Source organism: Halichoerus grypus, chromosome 2, assembly GCF_964656455.1.
Source record: "Halichoerus grypus chromosome 2, mHalGry1.hap1.1, whole genome shotgun sequence".
Lineage (NCBI taxonomy): Eukaryota > Metazoa > Chordata > Mammalia > Carnivora > Phocidae > Halichoerus > Halichoerus grypus.
Genome location: NC_135713.1, coordinates 105,759,101 through 105,779,589, shown reverse-complemented (window position 1 = coordinate 105,779,589; position 20,489 = coordinate 105,759,101). Strand labels below are relative to the sequence as shown.

The following is a 20,489-nucleotide window of genomic DNA, read 5'->3' as shown; positions in this document are numbered from 1 at the left end:
CAAGAATTAAATAGGGCTAGGCAAATGAGTTCCAGTAAATCTAGAGAGCTTTGAAGGAAGCAGGGATGTTGGAGAAAGATTTCTCTTTTCAACACTTGAAAACAGTATGAGATAGTAGAGTAAGTCAAGTTAAATTAAGAGTGATTTTCTATCTTTGGGAGAGGAGCTGGACTCATTGCAGCAGTCACCGTTAGAAAGGTTTGTCCTCTAAGCATTTGTTATTTGGAGTGTTTGAGAGTTGCTTGTTTATATTGAATGAATAATGAAAACTTTTTAGACTGATCACCTAATTGAGAGCTTAGAGCCTTGGGGTATTGAAGAATCATGGTTTGTTGTAGGGAAATTTACTAGAAAATCAAAGTATTTGTAGGCCCTTTTTTCCCTTTTTATCCTGCGGGGTAGCCTCTCTTCAGGTATGAACAACTGTTGTGGAACTCAGGGTAGGGGAGAGGGCTTTTCCAATGAGGGTGTCTCACCATTCAGGATCTAGATTTTCATTTAAATCATCTGAGTTTATGTGGGAGTGGGAAAGGGGATCTACAAGGTGCTAGTTGTTCTTATACAGATTCTCAGTCAGTTTTCCTGTTTTGGAGCTCTGTGCCTCACGTCTGCCTTCTTTGTGGTCTGGGGATTGCAGGGTTCTGAGAACCAAAGCTGCTCATCTTAGATTGTCATTCCCCTGGCAGGCAGCTTGGTTTCAGGCTTTTCTCTTCTGCCCAGTCACTTAACATTCTTTTGTCCACCTGCCATCCTCCAAACACTGTTGCCATCTTTACCCAGTGTAGTTTCTCTTCTTTTATAGACCCTATGGGATTATTCCTTTGCTTTTTATATTTCTTTACTTTCATTGTAGTGGACTTTCAGGGGGGTCCAGCAAATGCATATTTTCAGTACTAAGATTGTTTTCATAATGTCTATATGCTTCCAGGGTAAATAACTTAATTATAAAGATGTAATAAAAATGTAGCTGAGTAATTTAGGTAATATTACTGGTTTATGTTTGTACAAAACATTTGTTCCATTTGTCCTGTTTAGAATTTTCAGACTTTACTGAACGTTTACTTCAGAGCAACTATGTTGAGTTTTCTAATTATACACATAGGGTTTTATCACTTCCTTGTTGCAAACCTCCTCAGTTCTGAGATTTCTTTTAGATCGAGGAGTAAGTCTAACCTCTCTAATGTAGGTTTGCCTACAAACACCTACTGTAATCTGGTTCGTGACTCCTTTAGCCGCTTCTGGAGCTCATTGATCAGGCATTCACCGCACAGAACATTTTTCAGTTTCTTGAGAGCACCTGTCTTCCTCTTGCTCCAGAGGCCTTGCATACAGGCTTTTCATTCCCTGTCCCACAAACACTCCCTACCAATCTCTCACCTTCTTTAACTTGATTCCTCATCTTGTTCTATTTTACCTTAAAGCTCAACTCCTCTGGGTAACTTTGCCTTAGTCTCCCAAGTTTTAGTTAGGTCTTTCTAGGTGTTCTTGTGGTATTGGGAACTGTGTATTTATCATCAGGGCCAGGTTTGGGTGAGACAAGTGAGTTGCTGAGAATGAGCACCTCCTTACATTTTGCACCTTACACACCTTTTTTTGTTTTATCCTTGTTCTGGCTCTGTTCATGGGCTCCCCAGGGTCAGCAGACTACGTATGGCCTATGGGCCAGATCCAATCTACTGCTTGTTTTTTCAAGTCTGTGAATAAAGAATGGTTATTATGTTTCTTATTGGTTGAAAAAATAATAGGATTTCCTGATACATGAAAGTTATCCAAAGTTTTGTACTGGGACACATCTGTGTCCATTTTTTACATGTTGTTTATGACTGATGTTGGAAGTTGTATCTGAGAACATATGGCGCACAAAGCCTTAAATATCTACTTAACTGTCCCTTTACAGAAAAGGCTTGCTGATCCCTGTGTTCTGATTGCTTGTTTAATTAAAGTCCCCACAAATTCACTGTTCTGTGATGTTATTAAGTATTTTTATAATGAAAGAAATAAGTAAGTTATAAATAAAAATAGACAATAGAGATACCTGTCTATGGTGTTGGAATCTTTATTCCAACGAGTTATCAATGATAACTTGATATTTGCTTTTATAATGGGTAATGGTTTGTTTTTAAAATCTTGCTTACTAGATAATAATTGCAGTAAGTCTGGAGAACATCTCTACCATTTGTTTCCAAATTATATGTGAATTGAAGACTCGTGGTATATATCAGAAGTTACTGAATGGTAGTGTTTCATGGTTCCCTTAGTGTGTTTGTAATATTTTCACAGTGCTCATAGGCCAAAAGAAATAAAAATATCTAATAGTTCCTTCTATTAAGTGGTTGGGTCCAAACAGTTTAGTACGTATTTTTGTCCTAATAACTTAGTAGTTATTGAAAAATAATACACAAAAGTCTAAAGAAAGAATATCTTTATTTCATTCTTAAATATCCACAAATACTCACTAATGGAATATATGTGCCTATTGAGCACCACTCAGATTCTCTAACATCAGAATCAGTTTGGACTCCTCCACCTTCACTTTTTGTTTTACCTGGATTTTGGGTAGTACTTTGTAAAGATAGGAAGTCATCACAAGGAACATTTTTTGCAGTATCTGACCAATATTTCTGTGTTTCTCTGAGTAATTGTAAATATTCTGTGAGTTCATTGTGGCATCTTAGGATGCAGCACACAGTTTGCAGAGCTCAGATATAAATAACTGTCTTGAACTAATAAGTGTTCCCTTGACTGTTTATTTTTATGTTTTTTAAGATTGACTGATTTATTTATTTTATATAGAGAGAGTGCATGTGGGAGCAGGCAGGGCGAGGGGCAGAGGAAGAGGGAGAGAAGCGGACTCCCCACTGAGTGTGAAGCCCGTCCTGTTGTGGAGCTCAGTCCCATGACCCTGAGATCATGACCTGAGCAGAAATCAAGAGTGGGGTGCTTAACCAGCTGAGCTACCCAGGCACCTGTCCTTGACTGTTTATTACTTTTAAAAAATGTTGAAGTATTTCTTGGAAAATATGTAGAGGCATAAAAGTAGAAGAGTGTGGGAACTTAAGATTGATTTTAAGTTACCAAAATCCATGAGGTAGAGATTTTGATATTAAATGCTTTTTTTGAAAGGTGCTATAAGTGGAAAAGTGTTTATGAGGCAAACCCTGAGATTCACAATAGACTTTCAGTCTGTATGATCAGTACAGTTGGTTGTGTTTTACTTTCTAGATTCTAAGTGTATCAGTCAAGGTTCTCCAGAAAAAATAGAATCTATTGGGTATGTGTGCATGTACACATATCACATGCACCTACACACAAAGAAGAGAGAGAAAGAGAATATGAGAGATACGAGAGAATGGTGGGGAGGGAGGGAGTGATTTTAAGGAATTGGCACAAATTATTATGGGACAGGCAAGTTCTAATTTTTTAGCGAAGCCTGGAGACTTAAACGGGATTTCTGTGTTACAGTCTTGAGGCAGGATTTCTTCTTTTCTGGGAAACCTTAATTTTTGGTCATAAGGCAAAATTCACCTGATTGAAGCCCAACCCACATTATCTAGGGTAATCTCTTTTCTTTAAAGTCAACTCTTGGTACATGTTAATCATATCGACAAAATGCTTTCACAGCAACATCTAGACTAGTATTTGACCATAAAACTGGACACCTTAGCCTAGCTAAGTTGGTAGGTACAATTAACCAGCACACTTTCTACTTCCGTATTATGTTGATTTATTTTTCTTTTTTTTTTTATAAAGATTTTATTTATTTATTAGAGAGGGAGCGTGAGTGAGAGTGTGCAAGCAGAGGAGGAGGGAGAAGCAGACTTCCCGCTGAGCAGGGAGCCTGATGTGGGGCTCAGTCTCAGGACCCTGAGATCATGACCTGAGCTGAAGGCAGACACTTAACCGACCGAGCCACCCAGGCACCCCTTATGTTCATTTTTTTTTAATATAGTATATAATGTCCTAGAAACTGACTTATTTTTTTTTTTGAAATTATGTACGTTGAGGTTGTAACCTGCCCTTTCCTCTGAAAGTAGCAACAAATCAGTCCAGCAAATTACACCTTAACATTTAAATATCTAATCATCCAACGAAATAACTATAACCTAAGTACAAGTTGACAGTTTTGAAAAATGCATGTACTTTTTTAGTGTACCCGGAAGAATGTATTGGATTGGTGATTTATTAAATGAAATTACTAAAATCACTCATCGGCTGTATACTGGTTTTGAACAGTCTCTAGCTCTCAGAATAAACTGGCTCCCAAGATTAATTAGAGTCATTTTCTGGGTTTGCTCAAATTATTCCTTTCCAGCTCAAGGCTTGCCCCAATTTCTTGTATTTCAATTTTGTGGTTTGTTGGAATTGAACTTTAACCATGCCTTATGAGCTTCTAGACTTTAACTGTACTTATCCACAAGTAAATAGCATTTCATATATTTTGAGATGCCTCTTGCTCTTTTTTCAGATGGACCAGCTTTTGGGAAATATGATTGAAATGTGGGTTGATCGCATGGACAACATTACGCAGCCTGAAAGAAGAAAACTTTCAGCTTTGGCTTTGCTTTCTCTTCTGCCATCTGATAATAGGTGAGGAAATGTTTTTTAAGAATTTGTTTCTTTAAAGCATCAAAATATTATCACCGTTTTTGGCCATTGGTATTGCTGCATGTTGCTGGGCAGTATTTTATGTATATGTGTGCTCATTTTGTTAGTAGGTAATGCTGGGGCAGGTGTTGGTCTGGATCTAAAAAGGTGTGAATGGGGGTGGTAGGCACTGCAGTTCAACTTGGTCATATTCATTTAATAATTTAATTTTTGTCTGAATTCTCATTTTTTTGTAATCAGATTTTACTAGACTTATTTTAGGTCCTTTTTAAATATAAGATGAATATGTAATAATATGTCAGTAGCACTTCATAAAAAGTGTCCTCCTAGTAATTCAAAAGAATGTTACATAATTCATTGGTTTTTTATTTTGGATTATCTCCAAAAAAACTTGCAAGTACTTTTTTCTCGTTACATCATTGAAGTCGTTTTATTATAGTTTACAAACTTTGTTAAAATTCTCATTTCCATAAAGCAAATGCAAAATGCTTCGCTTTGGACGTTATATGCAAATATCTATTTTCTTTATTTTTACCCCTGTCTTTGGGAGTTTTGCATTATCTGCTTTTTTTTTTTTTTTTTTTTTTTTTTTTTTTTTTGGTACTTTTAAGTTTAAAGGCATAAAAGCGGGTCTTAAGACTTGATTTTGTAGAGAAGAATAAACTAGATCATTTTGTCGTAGGGAATTTTCAAACACATCAATCCTAATGATAAATTAGTGAAATAAATCCAGTTAGCTTTAGAAATCCTTGTTAAAAATGTAGGTATTATTTATTTCTAATATAATAGTTTGAATTAAACACATAGGTAATTGTTTTGTCCTAACACCATAATAATAGATACTGATTACTGAGCACGTACTGTATGTCTTTATATTTTGGTACATGTTTGACATTTATATCTCATTCAGTTTTTAATACAGTCCTGAGGTATAGGCATGATTATTTTCTTTTTATAGAGCAAAGAAATAACTTAAAAATGTAAACTAACTTGCCTAGTGTGTGGCATGTGGCATGACATAGGGCATATTTTGACCTGGGGCAACTGGATGCCAGGGTTTGCTCTTTTTAACTACCAGGTGGTGCCCTTTCTGAGGTGGACATGCACAAGATCAATATATTTTTCCTAACTGTGAAATCGAGTGGCATTTTATTAATTTTTGAAAACCAAATTTTAGCTACCTGTATTTTATTGTTGTTTCCTTTTCTTCATGGATAAATAGTGACTTGAGATTATTCAGGCCTTTAAAATGGAAATGTTAAAAAAAAAAAAAAAAAAGAAAAAAAAAATAAAATGGAAATGTTAAAAAACGTGGTCTTTGGCAGTAGCCAGCACTATGTAAACATTTGTGGAATAAATTAATGAATGGAAAAAAAATATTAAGGTTAGAAAAGCACCTTAGGATTTTCTTTAATGTAAAGTACTGAAATTACTGAGGGTAAATTAGAAATGACACACATTAGATGAAGAAGGATATCTAATTGTATCTAAAGCGCATTTGTTTTACATTTTTTATGAGACAACTGTTTTGCTTTAATATTTAATTTTATATAAGTGTGTGGTCAAAAAATACGTTTTGTATATAAGTGGCCAAAATAGTCGGCTTCTCTAAGGAAAATACAATGTTTCTTTAAGTCAAGAATAGACGGGAGTGAGGGGGGGCTCATGTCATTCTGTCTAAATTGAGGGGCAGAACTTTAATAAGACTTGGAGTTCTCTTAAATATTAAGATTTCAGATTGCAAAGTCGGGAGAAGATAGTTGTGATAGGAAGATCGGATCTTGTTTTTAAAATGAAGTAAGTATTGGAAAATCTTTTGGGCACTAATGAATTCATGTCATTTTAAGGGTACCAAGAAAGTCTTGAATAATGTAGTAATAGAATTTTAAAGAATAATTATTTAACTTTATAGTCGGATTAGTGACTAAAGAAACATTGATAGATACAGAAAATGTAATGATCTGCAAAACAAACAAAAAACTTAATTGCTGTGTAAGTTTGCCGCATTGTCACTGGCCCATGATAGAACTTACAGAGATTTATATTCACATTGTCTAGTGGAAGGTAATGTGGAAATTTAGGTCAGCAGTTTTATTGTTTTCTTTTATTACTTTTCCTCTACTTAAACTACGTAGTTTTTGGAGTTTGGGAAAATTTTCCCCTTTCTGTGTCCCCAGTAATAATACCTGGTTAATCTCCCATGTAATAGTAATTTTCTGTTCCTGCATTTCTTTTAGACATTGCAGTGTAACATTTTCCTTGCCTGAAATAAGCAGATCTAGTGAATAATGTTGATGGTGATTTTTTTAATCATCTAAATTGGGAAATGTTGTTTTCTTCTTTTATTATAACAGATTTTCAAGCAAAAATACACCATTCCAAAGCATGGTTTCTCAGCTATAGTACTAGTGATATTTTGGGCCAGATGATTATTTGGGGTTTTGGTTGGTCTTTTTTTTAAGATTTATTGGGGAGAGAGGGAGAGAATCCTCAAGGAGACTCCCTGCTGAGCAGGAAGCCCCACGTGGGGTTTGATCCCAGGACCCAGAGATCATGACCTGAGCCGGAGTTAAGAGTTGGACACTCAACTGACTGAGCCACCCAGGCGCCCCTTTTTTGGTTTTTCTTTTTTTAGAGGTGGGGCAGGGGGAGGAGCAGAGGGAGAGAGAATCTTACCAGGCTCCATGCCCAGTGTGGAGGGAGCCCGACAAGGGGCTCGATCTCAGGACCCTGAGATCATGATCTTCGCCGACATCAGGAATCAGACATTTACCTGCCTGAGCCACCCAGATGCCCCCAGATGATTATTTGTTTTGGAGAACTATCTTGCACCTTGTAGGATACTTGGCAGCACCTCTGCCCTCTGGCCTGTGGATGCCAGTAGAACTTCTTACCTCCAGTTTAGAATCACTGCTGTAAAGAATGACCATTTGAGAAACTATTAAACTCTCCTTTACCCTAATCCTCTGGTTCTGTTCAGAAATTTGATAAAAACTCTAGACTTCAGAACCACTCTGAAATCCCAGTGCCACTGGTGACTTGCTGCTGACGATGACCATGTTCTTGTGTTACTGTGCCTAAGTTTCCTTGTTTTTAAAATGTACAGATGTTCTGATGAGACCGTTGTAAAGATTACATGAGTTTATGTATGTAAGGTTAGACTGACTGGATAGATGAGGTTAGCTGTCTTGCTTTCATCCCTTTCTTCCTTTCTCACCTACTCATCCATTTACTGCAGTGCAGAGTTCTGAGAGCATAAGTCACTATGTGTACATGCACTCATTTTTAATTCAGTACATTTCAGGTATATTGAGTATCTGTACATCTATTCATTAATTTATTTTTAAAATGTGTGTTAACCGCATATGTTCTAAGGAATGTCATTTTGTGCTTGATGTTTTACAGTATTCTGAATTATCACCAACTTAAGGATTCATGATTTTGTTGATATCTGCTATGCACATTCTTGTTAATCTCTTCTTGCTCACCTTCTTAACATAGTGCAGTCTTTTTTTTTTTTTAACTTGTTCAGTGCTGCAACTGTATTTTGTCCTTTTTGTTTCACTGTTTCTCTCTTTAGCTGGAATAATTCCAGGTTTGAATATTCTCCCTTTCTTAGGATCTGTATTTAAACATAGAGGGAAGAATAGTTTCTTCAGCTGATTTTTATATGACCATAACATTATTTATATATACGTCTTTTCATGTTTTCCTCCAAAGGCATAGATTAAACAAAACTGTGATTTGGAGATGAGAATGAGAATAATTAAACTTTACTTTGACTCTCTTCTCTAAAATACCAATTCATCCTCCAACTTCAAAGACACAATTTTATAATGCAGTTCTAAGAATTTCAGATGTGAATAAGTATTCTTAGAGAGCAAGTGTTGTGAGAACTTTGGCTTTGACTTTTATTTTTAAATTTAAGGATGCCACTGATGGGGAATATTTAACATAAGCTAGTTGAATAATGAAAAAAGAGACTGGCAAAGCAGTATGGTTTTTAGATATGACAGCTTGCATTCCGGGAGAAATTGCCTTTATAATAAACTCCTGGAGTATCAGAATTACCAAACCTGCTTGGATTGGACACCTGGTACCTCTCCATAATTCTTGTTTATCTCAAAATTAGCATATGTAATATCCCCACTTAGAAATTTATTATTATTTAAGAAATTTCTAAGATAAATCATATTACAACTTGTAGAATGTTAGACTAGTCCTATCAAGGGGCGCCTGGGTGGCTCAGTCAGTTAAGTGTCTGCCTTCGGCTCAGGTCATGATCCCAGGGTCTTGGGATCGAGCCCCACATCGGGCTCCTTGCTCAGCGGGACGCCTGCTTCTCCCCTGCTTGCTGCTCCCCCTGCTTGTGCTTGCTCTCTCCGGCTCTCCCCCTCTCTCTCTGTATCAAATAAATAAAAAATCTTTAAAAAAAAAAAAAAAAAGAATGTTAGACTAGTCCTATCAAGATAACAGGTTCCAAAGAGTAGTGTTTTGGTATAGTTTAAACATAGTTAAATAAAAGGCAGTTTATAATTTTTAAAATGTAGACATGTTGTTTTACCTGAGTTATGCTTGGTTTAAACTGACGATTTTTAAATGAATATTTAACATGATAGACTTTTGGGGTACCTGGCTGGCTCAGTCAGAAGAGCATGTGACTGTTGATCTCAGGGTCGTGAGTTTGAGCCCCACGTTGGATGTAGAGATTACTTAAAAAATTAAAAAAACAAAACAAAAAAAACATGATAGACTTTCATTTTCATCCCTTAAAATAGGAAGCATTTTTTACTTCTAGGTCATGTATTCTTTTTTTTTTTTTTTTTAAAGATTTTATTTATTTGAGAGAGAGAATGAGAGAGAGAGAGCATGAGAGGGGGGAGGGTCAGAGGGAGAAGCAGACTCCCTGTTCAGCAGGGAGCCCGATGCGGGACTCGATCCTGGGACTCCAGGATCATGACCTGAGCCGAAGGCAGTCGCTTAACCAACTGAGCCCCCCAGGCACCCTAGGTCATGTATTCTTTAGTATTTTATAATATTTTCTTTTATCTGTAAATATTTGACCGCAGATTTTAGTAGCTTTTCTATAGTAAAAATTGGTTCTCAATTTTTTTAGTCTTCCACAAGAAAAATGCCTTAGAAACATCGTGTGTGGTAACAGCTTTATTGAGATGTAATTCACAGACCATACATTTCATCCACATAAAGTGTACAACTCAGTAGTATTTAGAATATTCGCAGTCATGCAGCCATCACCACAGTTGATTTTAGAGCATTTTCATCACTTCCAGAAGGAAGCATGTACTCTTTTGTAGTCTTCATTCACTCACCATACCCCCGCCCCCAACTCAAGGCATTAGAGCAAGGGCTTGAGAGTAGTAAGGGTGGAGAGTAGAACATGCATCCTTGAAAGACGGGGCCTTCAAGGTAGAGTCAGTTTTATTCTCTGTGATGAATTGTACAATTATTGGTTTCCATCTAACAATACCGTTAATCTACTCATTGTCTTGTGGGGAAGTTATTCTAATCCATTTTGCTGCTGCCCAATGTGTCACATATTGGAAATGCTAGGATTCAGGTCTTTAAGTTTTGGTCTAGTGTTCGCTTGCCTCCTTGTTGCCAGCCTTCAGTCTTTGCTTATTTATTCATATATTTGTTCAGTAGACATTACTAAATGTGAATGCATCATTAGTTGGTCCTGAGTGCTTTAAAATTTAGGTTTTATTATTATTCAGATATGGTGAGGCCCTCAGATCAGGGGACAATTGCCGTTGAAAGATATTTTATAATTCACAGTTCCCAAGAGGAGGATGCATGCCTCATCACACAGAACCAAAAGGAAACACCAGGGTTGGTCTGGAGACAGAAGGAGTAAGGGGACAATGTGGGCATGAGCCTTTATTGTGGTTTCCTTGGGAAGGAATGGGAAAGCGAGGGTAAGAAGGTTTAGGATTGGCTAGTTTAAATAATTCAGTAGGCTGTATGGTGTAAGCACTGTTGCGAGTTGTCTGTTACCTGGCCCTACGGTGATTAGGGCAGGGAGATAGTGGCCCTGAGTGTTAGAGCCTTATGAAAGAGGTAGTTGGGTATGGGCTCTGGATCAGTCGGTTTGCATGTGTAATTTATGCAGTAAGGCAGTCATTTACTGTCTCTCTGAATTGGGTAGCCCTGGGAAGGGCAGTCTGTCCAGGGTCATTAAGGCCCCATCTGTCAAACCATCAGCATACAGAAAATAAGGAGGCATGATTAATACACCAAGTATTAACCAACTTTTGTTCTTAGCACCATGCTTAACACCTTAGTAGGTCCACAGTAAGTTTAATGAATGAATGAAGAATGAATTTATTACTTATACTGTAATAGTGTGCTGTTTTTTCTCCCAACTAGATAACATTTTTCTGAACTTCTAAAGAATGTTTGTGCCTAAAAAATTAAGCTAATTTGATCTCTCAGTTTGTCAGTCCTGGGAGGAAGTATAGCATACTTTTTAGTCACTGTATAAAGTACTACTTGAGGTAGGAAACAGATCATTTTTCAGTTTTGTCATATTAACACACCATAAAACATTTTCACATTTAGCAGCCTTAAAAAGGAGAGTTTTTTAGATACTCTGATTTGTAGTATTGTTGCAAATTAGGAGTTTTTTGAATGGGGCTACTTTAGGCGTACTTTTAATCTGTTCAGTTAGTTGTATGTATAAATTTTGCATACCTGCCTGTTAATACCCTTTCTCAAAAAAGAGGTATGGAATGAATTTTGATGAATGAATTTTGATGTATTTACTTTGAAAGGATGTATTTTTAAAATTTACAGTAGTCATTTGAGCATCAAATCTGTTTTTGTAAGTTGAGGAAAGAGGTAGTGTGAGATTGTGGGATCTGGAATTCCATTTTTGTTCTAATGCTTGGGAAGTCACTTAGTCTCTGAAAATCAGTTTACTATAATGAATAAGACAATTTATATTCTGAAATGCTACAAATAAAAATTATGCACAGGATATACAAATAAATATAAATAAATTCTTCAGGCATTCAGCAAACACTAAGTAAATCCTTTTGCGTCGTTTATTGTTTCCATTGTAATGATAGTTAATTTTGAAATGAAAAGCTATTAGTGGACACATTTGCTTATACTAATTATCTGCTTCAGTTCAAAAAAGACGAGAGTCTTCAAGACTGATTCTAAACTGATTAATCAGAGTCTCAGTTACTAATGTATTACCAATTCTATTAGTAGATTAGAGCAGTGGGTAATTTTATGTATTTATGTACTCATTCGTTCATTTTGAGAGATGGGTAATTTTAAACAACAGATTCTCATACATTGTGTAGATCTGATTTTATGAATGGATTTTCATTAGTAGGTTGAGCTGTTACTGGAAGTCAAATTACCAGTTAAAGTTACATTGTCTTTGTTGCTTCTGAAAAGCTGTGCTAGTCCATGTCAGATTCTTGTGTTTGCTCTAGAGTCCACATAGGAGAAGACAGTCTGAGAAGACTGCCTGATGGAAAACATACTTTTCCTCTACTTCTTGTGTGCGGTTTATAGACAAGATGATCCAGCCTTGGCCAAGCTATTTCAGTGTGCCCTACAGTATTCTAAGTTCAGAGTCAGAGTGGCAGAAAGCACCCTTAGTGATTACCCTACCCCTTAGCTGAATGATCATTCTCACCCCCTTTCCATCAAATACTGACCTGAATGTCCGTGGAATGCTAGACAGGTTACTGGGAAGGAGCCATGCAGTCCTTGCCTTCGTGAAACTTACAGTCTAGGGTTTTAGTTTTGTGATGGTTGCTCTTATTGTTGCTGCTTTTTTCCTCAAGATTGACTTGAACTGATTTCTAACAGTTTATATAATCTCATTATATAGTAACTTGCGGAAAGGGACAGTGAGGTATCATTGGGAAAATTGTTAAGAAATTTTATTTTGCCAGAGTCAACCATAAAAGGAACAGTCGTTATAGGATATATTGAATGGTGACTATATACCACTATATACCTCTCTCTCCTTATTAGATAAGGGGAATAAAACATGTCTAAGAGTACTTGGAAATTTCAGAGCCTCAGCTGTTGAGGCTCTGCTTTCCATCTTCTCTTTGAATATATGGTTTACAAATAGGAGAGATACCCTTAGCTTTTCAAAAACTAATATTTGGATTATGAATGTTTTCCTTTGTATGTAATCTAATGTAGTTGGTAGTAATTACTGGTTATGATCATTCAGTTCAACTGGGGAAAATCCCTCTGTGATGAAGCTTTTAATGATTTTTTTTTTTGACTAGGCTGTGCATAGGTATTTTTTTGGTTCTTGCTGTGAATTTACAGGCTGGTTTTCTTCCCAAACACAAATTGAATAACATACCTACTTTTGAGCTGGTTAATATTCGTATACTGAATTTTGTTAGCTTTAATCTAACAGAAGCTGGAGGACACAGACAGGGTGGTTTAGGAAGATGAACAGTTGGGGCCATAATTGCAGGTTTACTGTCTTTATCTGTATACAAAACAGTTTTGTGAAAAAAGAGGTAAATTACTAATCCTGGGCTTGGTGATTTTTTTTTTTTTTACTGAAAGGTTATAATCCTTTATAAAACTTTTTTTTTAAGCTGAACATCAGTTTGTTTTTCTGTCAGTGCTGTGAAATCTCACTTTCTTCCCCTTCCCCCAAAAAGTTCCACCCTTTTTAGGTGTTTGAAAGTGTTTCTATCCCCTTACCTTAGAATTTGAATGGAAATCGTCCATTTTGGTTTTCATTTCCGATAAAGATTCACTTTACTCTTGAAACATGGCAGAACCTAAATGCTCCTACATTCCTGTCCTAATATACAGCCTGCGGTACTGATACAACCAACATTCAGCAATATTTTAATAATTCCTGTTGTGTGCTAAGCACCCTGCTGGGCTTTGATGATACATTCCACTGCACCTCTGGGACATATTATTCAGTATGCCCTTGCATCTTAGAGCAACTATTTTTGTCTTCTGTCTCCCGTTCTAACTGCTAAGAAAAGTTCCTGAATGCTTCTGAATATGGGACTATACTCTCAATGTGTTCCTCACATCTAGGACCACTGCCCCATCTACAAATTAGATAAATGCTTCTGATGAACTTTTCATAAGGCGGCAGTCATCTTACAGACCTGAGCTGAAGGCAGACGCTTAACCGACTGAGCCACCCAGGCGCCCCTCTTTGGGTTGTTTTGAGACTAAATTGGAGAATGTGTATACAATGCCCATTAAAGTGTTGAATGCATTGGAGTGTTAAATGGTAAATGATTGAATATTAATCTTTCTATATTGCTGTACTATTATCCATTAATACCTGCTACTGTTAATGTTACTGCTGTCAATTATTTTGACCAAGTGTGTGAAGGTACCAATTGAGGCTTTCCTGAGGCTCTCCTTCATTTACTCCGAGGCTGTCTCCCATTCAGACTATCCAAATGTGACCCATGCCAACACTTGAAGAAAGATACCATCTCCCTGCACGTGTTTCATGCAGATACCTTGTGCATGCCTGCCGATGCTCACTCTGTTCATTATTCTTATTCATTCATTACTACTGTTGCCTCCGTTTCACCTTTCTGAAATTGGCAGGTATTTCAGCCCAGGAAGAAGTTTCCATTGACTCATCTGTACAGAGTGGTTATGTAAAGTTGACCCTCAGTTCGTATTTGCCAAATATTTAAAATAATCAGTGAATGTGCAGCCAGACAGCAGCTTGTGCTACTCTTGTTAACATTCATCAGTGAGGGTGCCTGGGTGGCTCAGTCGTTAAGCATCTGCCTTCAGCTCAGGTCATGATCCCAGAGTCCTGGGATCGAGCCCCGCATCAGGCTTCCTGCTCAGCGAGAAGCCTGCTTCTCCCTCTCCCACTCCCCCTGCTTGTGTTCCCTCTCTGGCTGTGTCTCTCTCTGTCAAATAAATAAATAAAATCTTAAAAAAAAAAACAAAAGACAAAACATTAATCAGTGATGGAGCCCTTAAATCCTCAGATTTATAATAGATCCAGGAAAAAGATTTTGGAGTAAGGCTGTAGGTTGAAGGGAAACTGGAGAAAGCAGGTAGAATTCTGGGTGGTAAAAGGGCCCCAGTTTTGTTGCCTTACCTGCAATTTTTCCCATCCATGGACATTTTTTATTTGTCTTCCATTTTTTCGTTTGTCAAACTCCTTCCAATTTCTCTGCCTAAAGTGATTTCTGCCTTCTTGAAATTTTTGGACTGCATCATAAACTCATTTTCATGTATTGCTTGCTCTGCTTCTATGCTTTTTATGTCTCTTACCTTCTGGGCTTTTTGGAGGTTGGACCCATGTGTTGAGGGCATATAGTGAAAGGCTTAATGTTCAGGCTCTGAACCACACTGGGTAGATACGAATCCTGGCTCCTGAATTCACCACGTGACCTTGAGCAAGGTATTTAACATATCTCTACCCTCATTTATAAAATAGAGCTACACTGTTGGATTGTTCTTTGTATTAAGTGACATAATACATGTAAAATACTTATGCTCAGTATATAAGTTCTGGCTGTGATGATGATAATGTTGTAAAGATTTTTTTTCCTCTGCTTAACACCGGACATAGGGTACTTGCTTCTAGAATACCCTGCATGGTCGGGATATTATTATAATGAGTATGTCGACTGAACATTTATTCTCTCACAGAACATCTTGAGTTCCTTGAGATCAGGGAGCAGATTTTATCTTTAGTATCCTTAGAGTCTAGCACAATGTTTGACACATGTAGGCTCTCAGTAATGTGTCTGAATTGGATATATTTGTTGAAGGTAAGATAACCAATGCACTGTGCTCTTCTCAGTCTTGGATACTTCTGAGCACCCCAGTTATTCATGTCAGAAACTTGGAAATTGTCTTTGACAACATGACCTCTCACCGTCCACGTTTAATCCATCACCAGAGCTGTTGACTACACCTCTAAGTATATCTCAAATCCATTCCCTCCATTTCTACTATCTTCATAAAAGCTGTCTTATTCTTCTTCTTGGACTGTTGCATTAGCCTCCTCCACTGCTCTTTCCTCATGTCTTCTGATCTGCTCCAAGCCATATTCCACAGAGAAGATGCCAGCCATGTTTTAAAAGCAAAAATGATCTTATTCCTCTTCTAGTTCAAAGCCCTTTAGTGGCCTCCATGGGACAACTAGTCGGGGTTTGCCTTTTGGCTTACCTCTCAAGCCCTATTCCGCCCTGGTCTCTCTCAGTCATTCTCTCCCAACCATGCTGGCTGTTCTCTCTCTTTGGAACATGCTAAGCTTTTTGTGCCTCAGAATCTTGACAGATTTTACAAACTGACATGCTTTTCCCGTAGCTGCAGAACACTGTTTTTCCTTTATAAAACTGATCATGTGTAGTGAAAAGAAGGGCCATATGCACCCCAATGTTCATAGCAGCAATGTCCACAATAGCCAAACTGTGGAAAGAGCCGAGATGCCCTTCAACAGATGAATGGATAAAGAAGATGTGGTCCATATATACAATGGAATATTACTCAGCGATCAGAAAGGATGAATACCCAACTTACATCAACATGGATGGGACTGGAGGAGATTATGTTAAGTGAAATAAGTCAAGCAGAGAAAGTCAATTATCATATGGTTTCACTTATTTGTGGAACATAAGGAATAGCATGGAGGACACTAGGAGAAGCAAGGGAAAAATGAGGGGGCGGGGAATTGGAGGGAGAGATGAACCATGAGAGACTATGGACTCTGAGAAACAAACAGGGTTTTAGAGGGGAGGGGGGAGGGGGGATTGGTTAGCCCGGTGATGGGTATTAAGGAGGGCACGTACTACATGGAGCACTGGGTATTATACGAAAACAATGGATCGTGGATCACCACATCAGAAACTAATGATGTATTGTATGGTGACTAACATAACATAATAAAATTAAAAAAATAAAACTGATTATGATTGTAAATCAAACAAGATTTGGTCTAGTAGTTTTTTATATGTATTTTATTTTTTAGCCACAAATATTTGCTTGTGTTTTAAAATATGAGGACTCTTTTTAAACTTTGTTAAATTTACATAGAGTAAAATTGATTTTAGGGGAGGTTATACATTAATATAAATTTTCGTGTGTGTAGATTGCATGACCGTCACCACAGTCAGAACACAGGTGAATAGCTTCATCACCTGAGGACACTCCCTTGTGCGATATACCTTAGGAATCCCATTCGTCCCTGACTCCCAACTGTTGGCTCCCACCAATCTCTTTTCTTTCACTCTAATTGTGTCTTTTTGAGGATGTTATATAAATGGAATCAGGCAGTGTAGAACTTTTTGAGGCCGGCCTTCTCAGGCAGCATAATGCCTTTTATATTTGCCTAAGCTGTTGTGTGTGTCATTAGAATGTTGATGTTTTTGTTTTTGCTGAGTAGTATTCCATCGTATGGATGTATCACCTTTAGCCATTGAAGGACATTTGGGTGTCTAGTGCTTTTAAGCTAACTGTCTCCCCCACCAATCTCTAGTTTCATGAGCATGATAGTCTGGATGTTGTTAGTGTGTGCCTCTCCCCCCCATTATGTGTGTATACATGCATTATACACGCACACACAACACACTTGATGCTTTATTTTCTGAATTATTTGCATGTAAGTTGAATAGATTATGACCTTTTACTCCTAAATGCTTCAGTCTAGTATTAGGTATTGCCTCTAGTTGTCATGTCTTTGTAGTCTCTTTTACTCTGTATTATTTCCTGAGTTTTTATTTCTTATGACTAACAATTTTGAAGAATACAGCCCTTTCCTTTGTTTCTCTCCCTCCCTTTCTTCTCCCAGAATAGAATATTCCTCATTTGTGATGTGTCTGATAATTTTTTTTTAAAGATTTTATTTATTTATTTATTAGAGAGAGAGAAACAGCATGAGAGGGGAGAGGGTCAGAAAGAGAAGCAGGCTCCCCACTGAGCCGGGAGCCCGATGCAGGACTCGATCCCAGGACTCTGGGACCATGACCTGAGCCGAAGGCAGTCGCTTAACCAACTGAGCCACCCAGGCACCCTGTCTGATGATTTCTATTGATTAGATTGTGGTTATACATATACATTGTTGGAATATTACCTAAGTGATTGATGCTGTCCTTCTTGAAATACCACATCCAGTGGCACATGGTGTCCACCTGCTTCTCATTAATGGTGTTAATTCTCGTGAAGGTGTTTGTGCCACTGTGTAGTTACTGTTCTTTTTCCTTGCAACTGATAATCAATCTGTATTGAGATACTGCTCTTTGTTAAAATTTCCTCCTACATTGAGCAAAAAAATATATTTTTTTTTATTGTTACCAGAATATTTTTAATTGTAAACACCATTTCAGATTTTGATTCTCTTGATTTTAGGATCTATAAGTAATTCTTAAGATTCGTAAGATCACTAAGCACTATTGTAAACTGTTCTTTCTATGTAAACCTGTCTTGGTTGGTTTATATGTAGATGCTGTACATCTAAATAGGGGGTATATGGGGCGCCTGGGTGGCTCAGTCCTTAAGCATCTGCCTTCGGCTCAGGTCATGATCCCAGGGTGCTGGGATGGAGCCCCGCATCGGGCTCCCTGCTCAGCGGGAAGCCTGCTTCTCCTTTTCCCACTCCCCCTGCTTGTGTTCCCTCTCTCGCTGTTACTCTGTCAAATAAATAAATAAAATCTTTAAAAAAAAAAAATATAGGGGATATATGTTGAAAAGGTGGTAATAGAATAATTGTTTGATTTATGCATTCTCTTGTCATGGAATTTCTGAATGGAAAAGAAAATAGATTGGTATTGATACCCGAACTATGAGATTATTTGAAATCTGTGTTAATGAAGGTTCCATAAGAAGAGACAGAAAAAAATAATTCAGTGGGTCAGTTTCCTGGGGGAAAAAAGGAGGAAGCTCTTTTAGGAGGCTGAGTGTCGTGTTCAGAAATAGTTCTAATGAAAATTAGTGGGAATCAGTAAAGGGATATGAAGAACCATTTTGATGTATTATTCTAGAGCAAAATCAAAATGTCACAGTTCAGATCGGGGTCAGATCGGGGAACATTATTGTGCCTTGGAGATCATATGAAGATTTCACCAAACATGTTAGAGAATTGACAAGATAATGAGATAGTTTTAAATTACCTAAATAATGTGAATTGGCTGTGAAATGGTAGTAGCTAAAGCATGGAGACATATGCCTTCCAGTCAGTGCAGCGGGAAGCTGGGAAACTTGGGTTCTAATCTAAACCTTGTGTGGCCAGTTGTGCCACTAATCAGTGATGTGCTCATAGCCAGTAAGATCAGGAGGTCTCTGAATTCTGTTCCCGTATCACCCTTTTTTGAGGTCTTGATTTCTGAGTTCTGTAGCAGTGATCACTGTCTGTAACAGCAGCAACCCTTATGAACCTTGTAAACAGAAAGGCTGAACTTTGTTGTTCTGGATACTGGGTTTAGATTTATTGTTTGTTGTAGATGCTTTAGTTTACCTCAGCTTTCACAATAGGAGAAAAACAATTTATTTTATTCTGTCACTTTTATTTAGTGTAATTTACTAAAAATTTTATCTTTGAGATTTTAATAAATATTTTTGTCTGCTTTGGATATTTCTGGAATAGAGGACAAAATTAATTAATGTTCTGATCTTACCACCTTGTAGTTTTTCCTCTAAATTTTATTTTGATGTTGATGAGTTCTTCCAAACTATAGCGGAGGGAAAAGTTCCCCTTGACTTTTTTGGGGTCTCTAACTGGGTCTGAAAATTAAACTGACAAAGTCAAGATTAACAGGAGAAAAGCATGTAAATTTAATGTTAAGTTTTATCTGACATGGGAGCCCTCAAAAGGAAGTGAAGAACCAAAGGGGATTGTTAAACTTCTGTGTGTGTGTGTGTGTGTGTGTGTATTTAAAGATTTTATTTAGTTATTTGAGAGAGAGAGCATGCGCAAGAGAGCACAAGCTAGGTGGGGAGTGAGGGGAGGTAGCAGAGGGTGAAGCAGATACCCCGCAGAGCAGGGACCCCGATGTGGGACCTGATCCCAGGACCCTGGGACCATGACCTGAGCCAAATGTAGACGCTTAACCGACTGAGCCACCTGGGTGCCCCAAACCTGTGTGTTTTTATGCTAGGTTTGAGGCAGAGTGGAAAGTCGTGGAAAGATAGGGTAGGGCACAGGGTATGAGATAAATGTAGCAAACAGGGAAATTTTGCAAGCCTCATTGTTTGGATTCTTCTCAGAGTTTCTTTGTCTTCGGAAATAAGGATGCTCCTTTTCTCCCACTACAGTGGAGGGCACCTCTCACATGAAGTTTTTATGACCTTATTCAGGGGTGAAGGGCAGGTGGTATGAGGGTGGCTGGAGGGGAGGGATCAGAGAGAGTCCTTCACACTTCTGCCTTAGTCTCAGATTCCTTCAGTTTTGAATATTCTCTATGTCATGGTGCTATGTTTTGGGATAGGGTGTCCTGAACCCCATCATAACTCTAAGCTGTATGACACAATTGAAAAATCCTTCATTATGTTTTGTTATTGAAAACACTAAACACAGGGGCGCCTGGGTGGCTTAGTTGGTTAAGCGACTGCCTTCGGCTCAGGTCATGATCCTGGAGTCCCGGGATCGAGTCCCGCATCGGGCTCCCTGCTGAGCAGGGAGTCTGCTTCTCCCTCTGACCCTCTCCCCTCTCATGCTCTCTATCTCATTCTCTCTCAAATAAATAAATAAAATCTTTAAAAAAAAAAAAAGAAAACACTAAACACAAATGGACTTGAGAAACCTAGCTCTTATTCCATCTTTACCTCTAATTCATTTTTTTAAGATTTTATTTATTTATTCATGAGAGAGAGAGGGAGGCAGAGGGAGAAGCAGGCTCCCCAAGGAGCAGGGAGCCCGATGCAGGACCGAA

At 37.8% G+C, this 20,489-nt stretch overlaps 1 protein-coding gene across 1 annotated transcript in view; it reads left to right on the top strand.

Moving 5' to 3' along the window:
* IPO11 (importin 11) overlaps nt 1-20,489 on the top strand; it is a 217,116-nt gene that overhangs the window by 137,374 nt on the left and 59,253 nt on the right. Inside the window, exon 27 of the mRNA XM_036070953.2 lies at nt 4,466-4,587. Coding sequence (XP_035926846.1) covers nt 4,466-4,587 — 122 coding nt within the window. The remainder of the gene's footprint in view (nt 1-4,465; nt 4,588-20,489) is intronic.